At 43.4% G+C, this 12058-nt stretch overlaps 1 protein-coding gene and 1 pseudogene across 2 annotated transcripts in view; both read left to right on the top strand.

Annotated features, from left to right (window-relative positions):
* Positions 1-12058, top strand: part of GALNTL5 (polypeptide N-acetylgalactosaminyltransferase like 5) — a 57941-nt gene that overhangs the window by 35770 nt on the left and 10113 nt on the right. For both annotated transcript variants that reach the window (XM_020909950.2, XM_020909949.2), the window contains 2 exons: positions 5016-5265; positions 7641-7758. In XM_020909950.2, the coding sequence (XP_020765609.1) occupies positions 5016-5265; positions 7641-7758 (368 nt within the window). The remainder of the gene's footprint in view (positions 1-5015; positions 5266-7640; positions 7759-12058) is intronic.
* Positions 9136-11339, top strand: LOC110148059 (growth factor receptor-bound protein 14 pseudogene; annotated as a pseudogene).

Below are 12058 nucleotides of genomic sequence, written 5' to 3'. Positions count from 1 at the left end.
GATGGTCATCAAGAGGCCAAGAGGGCAGAGATGAGGTGTAGGTTTCAACTGCCATGCTGAAGGCAACAGGTTAGCAAAACCGAATACGCCATTGAGAGCTTGTGGTGTCACTTGAACATCACACAGAACGAGAGACGGTTTTGTTGTCTCCTATGGGAGACAGAAGAATGCCCTTCCCCAAGGAGGTCCTCCTAATTCCCAAAACCTGTTAACATGTTTACTCATGTGGTGCAGAGGGCAGTGTCTGAGTCTCTGCCACAAACATCCAAGGGAGGTAATGGAGGACAGAACAAAAAGCACTGGGTTTTGAAGCAGAGCCTTCATTTCAAGTTTGGTATGTGCCAATTACCAGTTCTGGAATCTTGGGCAAGTCACTTCTCTGAACCCCACATTCCTATTCCATGATATGGGAACAAAGATATATAACTAACATGGTTGTTGCAATGATTGAATGAGGTCATTATGAGCACTCTTTTTTAAGCATTAAGTATTAAACAATAGCTTATTAGAAAGTGATTACGTGTGTGCATGCTAAGTCGCTTTAGTCACGTCCCACTCTTTGCGACCCCATGGACTGTAGCCTGCCAGACTCCCCTCTCCATGAGATTCTCCAGGCAAGAATACTGGAGTGGGTTGCCATGCCTTCCACCAGGGGATCTTCTTGACCCAGGGATTGAACCTTCATCTTTTATATCTCCTGCATTGGCAGGCGGGTTCTTTACAGCTTAGCACCACCTGGGAAGCCCAGACAGTGAGTAGTACAAATAAATAAGAAATTAAAACATAGATATTTAATTATATGCTTCAAAATGATAAAATATGTAAAATAAAAGTAGGAGAAATACAGGGAAAAGTAATGAAAATACAGACTATTCATAGTGGGAAGTCTCTCAGAGATTTTAGAACTCATCATCCTTATCTTCCAGCTAGAGAAACTAATCTCCCCAAAAGACTAAAGACCTGCTCCAGGTCACATAATTCAGGACACAAACACTCAAATTCTGATTTCCATGGCAATGAATAGTATTACCACACTACTGGTCATGGAAACATAGCAAACAAACAAAAAAAAAGAAATTCAAATAGCAGAGTCACTTGAATTTTTTTCACAAAATCCAAATGACCATGTTTAACAGATTTATGGTGTGAATGAAGTGGAAATGCTTGGATATTTTATAAAAGTTTATCATACACTTAAGCACAAAGAGATTCTCTGTAAACTCCCCATAACTAGATTTTGTGCACCACATTATTAAACATCAATCTCAAAACAAAAAAATTAAGAAAGATAGCCATAACATAATACAATAAACTGAAATAAAATATTATTGTTTACAACAATTTTATTGTTAATAAAAATGAAAACATTTAATACCTTAAAAATAATTGCCTTAGAGACCAAATCGAGAATATTTAAAATAGATATAATGAGCTATATTAAATAGTGAAGGACAGGGAAACCTGGCATGCTGCAGTCCACGGGGTCACAAAGAGTCAGTCACGACTTAGCAAGTGAACAACAACAAACTAATGTTTAAATGTAAAAATGTTGACTCTAAGGAAAAGCAGAAAATAAAATGAAACAAGGGGAGAAAGAGACTGAAAATATTGAGAGAGATTGACACAGCATTTGTTCGTTTGTTTTTAAATATGAAAACAAAACTTGCAAAACGCTATTCCTAGAGAAGTTGTGGGAATAGGTTGTGCTGGGAAAGATTGAGGGCATGAGAAGGGGGCGACAGAGGATGAGATGGTGGGATAGCATCATCAACTCATTGGGCATGAGTTTGAGCAAACTCTGGGAGATGGGAAAGGACAGGGAAGCCTGGTGTGCTGCAATCCACGGGGTCGCAAAGAGTCGGACACGACTGAGCAACTGGACAACGGCTACAAAGGTTGCTGCAGGAAAGCAGAAAGCAAGCTTCCACTCAGGGAAGATGAAGAATATTTCTCCTGACTTTTAACTTCAGTGAGCAATTCACTTGTGAACACTTCACAGATATGTTTTTTAAGGAGGAAGGATGGGAAAGATCCTTTATCAGGCCCATTGAACTAGTGTCCTTCAGTGTTTGTTTTTTTAAAATCCGTTTGTTTGTTTTTGGCTGTTTATTTTGTTTGTTTATTTTTGTTGCTGCACACGTGCTTTTCTCTAGTTGTGGCCAGCACGGGCTACACTCTAGCTGCAGTGTGCAGGCTTCTCACTGCTGTGGCTTCTCTTGCGAGCACAGGCTCCAGGCGTGGAGGCTTCAGAAGTTGCAGCATGTGAGTGCAGTAGTTTTTGACTTCAGTAGTTTCAACTCAGGGTGCTCTAGAGCACAGGCTCAGTAGTTATGGCGCCCGGGCTTAGTTGCCCCGTGGCATGTGGGGTCTTCCCAGACCGGAGATCGAACCCATGTCTCCTACATTGGCAGGCAGATTCTTTACCACCAAGCCACTGGGGAAGTTCTGGCCCTTCAGTGATTTTAGATTCTCAGGAGAAGTTAGGAAGTTAATCTGGGCATATAGCATTTAGCAGAGTCACCATGTTGTACAACCATCACCCCCTCTTGTTTGAAAATATTTTCATCACCCCAAGAGAAAACCCCACACCCATAAATAGGGAAATTTTCTTATTTCCACTTCTCCCAGCCCCTGGCAACTACCAGTCTTCATCTGTCTGTGGATTTACTTATTCTGAAATGAAATCAGACCTTTTATGTCTGGCTCTTTCACCAGCATAATGCTTTTGAGAGTCATGTACATGTACCAGTACTTCATTTTTTATGGCTGGAGGATATTCCATTGTATGTGTATATGTGGTTTGTTTCTTTACTCATCTGTTGGTGGACATTTGGGCTATTTCCATGTTTGGGATAATATAAGGAGTACTGCTATAGATATGCATATACATGGGTACGTTTGAATTCTTTTTAATTTTTTTGTTGTTCTCAAAGCATGCAGGATCTTAGTTCCTCAACCAAGGGTTGAACCTGTGCCTCTTGCTTTGGAAGCATGGAATCTTAACCATTGGACTGCTGGGGAAGTCCCCTGAATTCTTTTTAAAATGTGCCAATGAGTGGAATTTCTGGGTCACATGGTAATTCTGTTTAACTTTTTGAGGAGCTGCCAAACTATTTTCCACAGCAGGTGGGCCATTTTGGGCTTCCTGGGTAGCACTAGTGGTAAAGAACCCACCTGCCAATACAGGAGATGTGAGAGGTGCAGGTTTGATCCCTGGGTCAGGAAGATCCCCTGGAGGAGGGCATGGCAACCCACTCCAGTATTTTTGCCTGGAGAATCCCATGGACAGAGGAGCCTGGTGGGCTACAGTCCATGGGGTTGCAGAGAGTCGGACACGACTGAAGTGACTTACCACACCACACAGCAACGTGTGAGAGTTCTGATTTTTCCATCCTCCCAGCAGTTATTATTTTCTCTTTTTTGTTTTAAATCTGATAGATGTGAAGTGGTATGAAGTGGTACCTCACTGTTTTAACTTGCGTCTCCTTAAAGAGGTATGATGTTGAGCATCTTTTCATGTGCCTGTTGGTTATTTGTATATCTTCTTTGGAGAACCAGATGGTATTTTTCACCTATCAAATTAGCTGACGTGATTTTTTAAATGTTTGTGTGATGTAATGTCATAGAAGCTATTTTAATGAAAAATGCAAAGTGTTGATTGGAAAAAGGTGTCAGGCTCTTTTTAGCTCGGTTTTGATCGAGGCATGAAGACAACAGGTATTATATTCCAAGGTGAGTTGTCTGACACCGTGTGCTCCGTGGCTCAGTCCTGTCCGACTCTTTGCAACCCCATGGACTGTACCTGCCAGGCCCCTCTGTCCATGCGGATTCTCCAGGCAAGAATACTGGAGTGGGTTGCCATGCCCTCCTCCAGGTCTGACACAGTACCATAAAGAAATTCCGAAATAGATATCTGAGAAGCAGTAAGAGAACTCAGCTACCTTCAGTCACGTTGTCAGAATTAGGATTTTTGGATAAAGCTGCTTGCTAAAGCCTGGTGAGAGGAACTTGATGTGAATTATTTCCTGTGTTGGGGGCTCAGCGCATCCTCAAACATTCGCACAGCAAAACCAGAAACATCCCGGGGGGAAGAGGAATGAACTGGTGTTGGCTTCTCACCAGGGAATCAAAAGGGCGGAAGAAGAGCTGCGGAACCAAGGACATTTGCATCTGTGTTAGTCTCTCTACTGATGGCAGGGTTTGCCCGGGCAATGTGTTTGGGTGAGAGAGCAAGCAGATCAGGGTTCCCAGCCCCTGGGCCACGGACAGGTAGCGGTCCATGGCCTGTCAGGAATAGGGCTGCACGGCAGGAGGTGGGCAAGTGAGCGAAGCTTCATCTGCATTTACAACTGCACCCCATCGCTGGGCTTCTCCTCCTGTCGGACCAGTGGCCGCATTAGATTCTCACAGAAGCACGAACCCTACTGTGAACTATGCATGCGAGGGATCCAGGTTGTATGTCCCTTATGAGAATTATCCTGAAACCATCCTCACCCCACCCTTGGTCTATGGAAACATTGTCTTCCCCAAATCCACAAAACTGATCCCTGGTGCCTAAAAAGGTTAGGGACTGCAGCTCTAACCCACAGTCACCAGCTCCTTCTGAATATCAGTGGCACACACTGTCCTGCATTTTTGATACAGTATCAAATATACATTTCTTACCTCCTCCTAGGGAAACTGAAAGCACCTTAATAGCCAAACTTCCCTGGTGGCTCAGATGGTAAAGTGTCTGCCTACAATGCGGGAGACCTGGGTTTGATCCCTGGGTTGGGAAGATCCCCTGGAGAGGGAAATGGCAACCCACTCCAGTATTCTTGCCTGGGCAATCCCATGGACAGAGGAGCATGGTGGGCTATAGTCCATGGGGTCGCAAAGAGTCAGACATGACTGAGCAACTTCACTTTCACTTTCATAGTAAGTGTTGGATAAATACTTGTTGCATTGAAACTCAATTTGTATTGTCAGGTGTTTCCTACACATGGGCTAATACTCACCTGTTTTTGCCTCCCCAGGGGACGTTCTAGTGTTTCTGGATAGCCACTGTGAGGTGAATAAAGTCTGGCTGGAGCCCTTGCTGAATGCCATTGCCAAGGACCCAAAAACGGTGGTGTGTCCTCTGATAGATGTCATTGATTACCTATCCCTGGAATACCAGCCCTCTCCTATTGTGAGAGGAGCTTTCAACTGGCATCTGGAATTTAAATGGGATCATGTTTTCTCTTATGAGATCGAGGGACCAGAAGGACCCACTACACCTATCCGGTGAGATTTCTTCTGGTAATGGAGAAATAGCATAGAGGTAGTGGGAGCAGGGGGAAGCCTGCAGAGATTATCACTTTGATTTCTCAAGCTTCATGAAGAGAAATATTTCATTGTTTATCTTGTTTCTAAAAGTCTGTAATAATAGAACATGGTAGGTTTTGTTTCTTTAATTGAAAGGAAGTGATGGAATTCCAGTTGAGCTATTTCAAATCCTGAAAGATGATGCTGTGAAAGTGCTGCACTCAGTATGCCAGCACATTTGGAAAACTCAGCAGTGGCCACAGGACTGGAAAAGGTCAGTTTTCATTCCAATCCCAAAGAAGGGCAATGCCAAAGAATGCTCAAACTACTGCACAATTGCACTCATCTCACATGCTAGTAAAGTAATGCTCAAAATTCTCCAAGCCAGGCTTCAGCAGTATGTGAACTGTGAACTTCCAGATGTTCAAGCTGTTTTTAGAATAGGCAGAGAAACCAGAGATCAAATTGCCAACATCTGCTGGATCGTCAAAAAAGCAAGAGAGTTCCAGAAAAACATCTATTTCTGCTTTATTGACTATGCCAAAGCCTTTGACTGTGTGGATCACAATAAACTGTGGAAAATTTTGAAGGAGATGGGAATACCAGACCACCTGACCTGCCTCTTGAGAAACCTATATACAGGTCAGGAAGCAACAGTTAGAACTGGACATGGAACAACAGACTGGATCCAAATAGGAAAAGGAGTACGTCAAGGCTGTATATTGTCACCCTGCTTATTTAACTTATATGCAGAGTACATCATGAGAAACGCTGGGCTGGATGAAGCACAAGCTGGAATCAAGATTGCCGGGAGAAATATCAATAACCTCAGATATATGCAGATGACACCACCCTTATGGCAGAAAGTGAAGAGGAACTTAAGAGCCTCTTGATAAAAGTGAGAGGAGAGTGAAATAGTTGGCTTAAAGCTCAACATTCAGAAAACTAAGATCATGGCATCTGGTCCCATCACTTCATGGGAAATAGATGGGGAAACAGTGGAAACAGTGTCAGACTTATTTTTCTGGGCTCCAAAATCACTGTGGATGGTGACTGCAGCCATGAAATTAAAAGATGCTTACTCCTTGGAAGGAAAGTTATGACCAACCTAGATAGCATATTAAAAAGCAGAGACATTACTTTGCCAACAAAGGTCCATCTAGTCAGGCTATGGTTTTTCGAGTAGTCATGAATGGATGTGAGAGTCGGACTATAAAAAGCTGAGTGCTGAAGAATTGATGCTTTTGAACTGTGGTGTTGGAAAAGACTCTTGAGAGTCCCTTGGACTGCAAGGAGATCCAATCAGTCCATCCTAAAGGAGGTCAGTCCTGAGTGTTCATTGGAGGGACTGATGTTGAAGCTAAAACTCCAATACTTTGGCCACCTGATGTGAAGAGCTGACTCATTGGAAAAGACCCTGATGCTGGGAAAGATTGAGGGCAGGAGGAGAAGGGGATGACAGAGGATGAGCTGGTTGGATGGAATCATCGACACAATGGACATGGGTTTGGGTGGACTCCGGGAGTTGGTGATGGACAGGGAGGCCTGGCGTGCTGCAGTTCATGGGGTCACAAAGAGTCGGACATGACTGAGCGACTGAACTGAACTGAATTGAATTGAGCATCTCATCCCGGTGCAGAATACCACATGGTTCATATCCCTCAGATTTCAGCTGTCCAGCTTTAAAATGTAGACATGATTCTCAGGGATCAGTTGCATGTTGATCAATGATTAGAATACTAGCACTGTGGATAGCCCAGAAAAAGTCAGTCTGCCAAATTCATATATAAAATATTTATCCAAGGGCTTCTGTCTATAATTTTATAGGTTGAGAAGAAGGTCATTTTCCTTGGATATTAGTCTTGGAAAATATATTTCTAAATGTGAGAATAATCTCATTGTTAGGGCTTCTAACTGCATTTATGAGGCTGTTTCTCAAGAGACTTTCTCCAGATCACTTCCCACATTTTCTAATAACTTTGACTCCAGGCTCACTTCTCCTTTAATGTTACCCTCTTTGTTTCACAAACTATATGAGTCAATTTTCTAACACCATAGCCTAGCAAGTCCTTCATCTTTGCCTCTATTTTAATTTAGCTAGGGTTGTGTGATCCTCTAAGAGTTACTTAACCTCTCTGAACCTTATTTCTTTCTCCATAAGTCTGGTGAATAATTTCACATGCTGTTATGAGAATTAAATGAGTACATACTTAAATGTATATGAACATAATTTTGAAGCTAACATGGGTGTTTTCTAGTTTTTAACTGTTTTCGCTATATTCAATATAACTTTGGCTAAAATCCGTAACGCCTGCACATATGGAATCAATCTAATGTCTGTGTGTCCTTTGTAGGTCACCTGCAATGGCTGGAGGAATTTTTGCTATAAGTAGGCATTATTTTAATGAAATTGGACAGTACGACAAGGGCATGAATCTGTGGGGAGGAGAAAACTTGGAACTCTCACTAAGGGTAATTCCAACCTTATGTTTTCAATAGTTACCTTTATAGATAGAAAGTAAAATCTAACTTTAAGTCACATAATATGTTGTGGCAGCTATGCCCTGTTTCCCTACAGGCACATCAGGTGCTATTCAGGTGTCACATCAAGTCAATGATTTATGGGATTCCTTACAGAAATGGGCTTCCCTTGTGGCTCAGCTGGTAAAGAATCTGCCTGCAATGCAGGAGACCTGGGTTCGATCGCTAAGTTGGGAAGATCCCCTGGAGAAGAGAAAGGCTACCCACTCCAGTATTCTGGCCTGGAGAATCCCATGGATTGTATAGTCCATGGGGTAGAAAAGAGTCAGACACGACTGAGCGACTTTCACTTACAGAAATGGAAAACCTTTCATAAAATATCAGATTTTCTTACCTATGTTTTTTCTAACATCAGATGTGTTAAATTAATATGATATTTCTCATGTTTGTGGAATCTCTTGGTAGTCGTAGCATGGTAGAAACAAACACAGGATTAAGAGGGAGAGGACTTGGGTGTCACTAAATATGTGGGCTGAGGTAGCCCTCTGTTTCTCTATCTGTAAAATAAGAGGACTTGGTTAAAGATGTTTAAGTTGTCTCCTGACTCGTAAATCTTGAGATACCTGCTACAGCATGGATGAAACTTGAAGACATTTTGCTAAGTGAAAGAAGCCGGAATGCACATGGGGTGAGTGAGTGAAAGTCGCTCAGTTGTGTCCGACTCTTTGTGACCCCAGGGGCTATATGGTCCATGGAATTCTCCAGGCCAGAATACTGGAGTGGTAGCCTTTCCCTTTTCCAGGGGATCTTCCCAATCCAGGAATCGAACCCAGGTCTCTCGCATTGTAGGTGGATTCTTTACCAGCTGAATTCTCAGGGAAGCCCCAGATGCAAATGACCATGTATTTATGAGTCCATTCATATGAAACGTCCAGACTAAGCACATCGGCAGGAACAGAATGTGAATTAGCGGTTGCCAGGGGCGGGGGGAGGAGAGTGACTGCTGATGGGGACAAGGTTTCTATTTGGGGTGGTGGAATGTCCCGGAACTCGATGGTGGCGAGGATTATGCAACCTTGTGAAAATACTGAAGATCACTGAGTTATATATTTTAGAAGGGTGAATTGCTGGTGGTGTACAAATTATACCAATAAAAATAATAGATTTAACTTAAAAAAAAAAAAAATTCTGGCCTCGCCTACCGCTCGGCCGAGCGTCTGAGCCGCCCGGGTCCAGAGCGCAGGCGGCGAGGCCCCCACATCTGCAGCGCGCTCGGGCTGCCGAACCGGCACCTCGCCTCCCGCCGCCCGATCTCCTTCTCCTCCCGCGCCGGGTCTCCCATGACGCCCGAGCCCCCGGCCGGCGACAATGACCACTTCCCTGCAAGATGGGCAGAGCGCCGCGAGTCGGGCGCCTGCCGGGACTCGCCGCTGGCCGCCCAGGTGTGCGGCCCTGCCCAGGGGAGGGGCGAAGCCCGGGACCTGGCGCCGGGCCCCTGGCTGCTCGCGCGGGCGCTCCTGCCCGCTCCGGACGCGACCCGCGGCTGTGCCGCACACAGGAGAAAAAAGAAAGATCTTGATGTTCGGAAATGCCACCTATTCCAAACCCTTTTCTGAGCTATGCTGCTCTCCATTTACATCTGTGTTGTCAGCAGGCCTGTTTCCCAAAGCAAATTCAAGGAAAAAACAGGTAATTAAAGTATGCAGTGAGGATGAAACCAGCAGAGCTTTAGAGGTACCCAGTGACACAACTGCCCGAGATGTTTGCCAGCTGTTGATCCTGAAGAATCACTACATTGATGACCACAGCTAGACCCTTTTTGAGCACCTTCCTCATGTAGGTCTAGAAAGAACAATAGAAGACCATGAGCTGGTGACTGAAGTGCTATCTAACTGGGAGATGGAAGAAGAAAATAAGCTATACTTTAGAAAAAAATATGCCAAATATGAATTCTTAAAAAACCCAATCTGTTTTTTCCCAGAGCATATGGTGTCTTTTGCAACTGAAACCAATGGTGACATATCCCCCACACAGATTTTGCAGATGTTTCTAAGTTCAAGCACATATCCTGAAATCCATGGCTTCTTACATTCAAAAGAACAGGGAAAGAAGTCCTGGAAAAGGATTTACTTCCTTTTAAGAAGATCCGGTTTATATTTTTCTACTAAAGGGACATCAAAGGAACCACGGCATTTGCAGCTTTTCAGCGAATTTGGCAATAGCGATATTTATGTGTCACTGGCAGGCGAAAAAAAACAAAACAAAACACAGAGCACTGACTAACTATGGATTCTGCTTTAAGTCTAACAAAGCAGGAGGGCCCCGAGACCTGAAAATGCTCTGTGCAGAAGAAGAGCAGAGTAGGATGTGCTGGGTGACCGAGGTTAGATTGCTTAAGTATGGCATGCAGCTGTACCGGAATTACATGCATCCATATCAAGGCAGAAGTGGCTACAGTTCTCAGAGTATATCTCCCATGAGAAGTATATCAGAGAAGTCCCTGGTAGCAATGGACTTCTCAGGCCAGAAAACCAGAGTTATAGAAAATCCCACTGAAGCCCTTTCCGTTGCAGTTGAAGAAGGACTAGCTTGGAGGAAAAAAGGATGTTTACGCTTGGGCAGTCACGGTAGCCCCACTGCGTCTTCACAGAGCTCTGCCACAAACATGGCTATCCATCAGTCCTAACCATGGTTTCACCACAAAATTTCTAGAGAGGAAGCTCAGCAATTAATTATTCATAAGGTCTAGTGGATGGAGTGTTCTTGGTATGGGATAGTCAGAGTAACCCCAAAACTTTTGTACTGTCAATGAGTCATGGACAAAAAATAAAGCACTTTCAAATTATACCAGTGGAAGATGGTGGTGAGATGTTCCACACCCTAGATGAGACATACAAGATTTACGGATCTAATCCAGTTGGTGGAGTTCTATCAACTCAATAAGGGTGTTCTTCCTTGCAAGCTGAAACATTATTGTGCTAGGATTGCACTTTAGCCAAACCAGAAGTGACTTGTTAAACTGGTAAGGAAAAAGAACTCAAGAAAAAGACCATAAATAAGGGTGAAGGCATTGCCATGGTGAAAATAATCTATTTCACCTACAATTACAAAAAATAGTTTGTGCATTACAAATAATTCAAGATTTGGGTTGATGTTACCTTCATCATTTAAAAATTCATTAGTTAAAATTAAACCTCAGAAAAAAATGAAAGAAAAAATTCTATGAGAACATTGGACATCAGGGTCAGTCCCAGCCCTATCCCTCACTTGCTGTAAGATGCTTGGCAGGTCATTCACTTTTCTAGTTCTAGGTTTTCTCACCTGTTAAATTGTTGTTATTTAGTTGCTAAGTCATATCTAACTCTTTGCAACCCCATGGACTCTATCCCACGAGGCTTCTCTGTCCATGGAATTTCCCAGGCAAGAATACTGGGATGGGTTACCATTTTCTTCTCCAGGGGATCTTCCCAACTCAGGAACTGAACCTGTGTCTCCTGCATTGGCTGGCAGCTTCTTTACCACTGAGTTGCCAGGGAAGCCTACACCTGTTAAATAGGAATAAATAAAAATTCCATTCTGAGAACTGTATAACAATTTAATGTGGGAATTCCCTGGTTGTCCAGTGGTTAGGACTCTGTGCTTTCACTGCCAAAGGCCTGGGTTCAATCCCTGGTCAGGGAACTAAGATACTGCAAGGTGCATAGCATGACCAAAAAAAAAAAAAAAAGATTTAATGAAATAATTGGGGTGGAGAATAAGGTACAAAGTAGATATGCCTGGAGAGTCTGAAGAAGATACTAAGGTATGACAATTCAAACATTTATCATATGTTTATTATAGGTCATTTTTTTGCATTTGACTAAATTCTAATAGATTTTTATAATGATCACTTTGAACTGTGCATAAACATGTGGGCTGTCAGCTCATCGTCATTGCCCTTCACATTTTTTCCCTCACTTTTCTCTGCTTTGTGTCTTTTCTAACAGAGACAATCAGATGTAGAGAAAACTGCTTCCTTTATGAGAAAATTCCTATTCTCTCTGAGCTTTAGCTTCTTGAGAAGTGTGTGTGTCTGTGTGTGTGTAAGTCGCTCAGTCATGTCCAATTCTTGTGACCCCATGGACTTTAGCCCACCAGGCTCCTCTGTCCATGGGATGCTCCAGGCAAGAATACTGGAGTGGGTTGCCATGGCCTCCTCCAAGGGATCCTCCCAACCCAGGGATCGAACCTGCATCTCTTACGTCTCCTGCATTGACAGGTGGGCTCTTTACCACTAGTGCCACCTGGGAAG

Source organism: Odocoileus virginianus, chromosome 1, assembly GCF_023699985.2.
Source record: "Odocoileus virginianus isolate 20LAN1187 ecotype Illinois chromosome 1, Ovbor_1.2, whole genome shotgun sequence".
NCBI classification, from domain to species: domain Eukaryota; kingdom Metazoa; phylum Chordata; class Mammalia; order Artiodactyla; family Cervidae; genus Odocoileus; species Odocoileus virginianus.
This window is presented reverse-complemented; position numbering and strand designations above follow the sequence as displayed.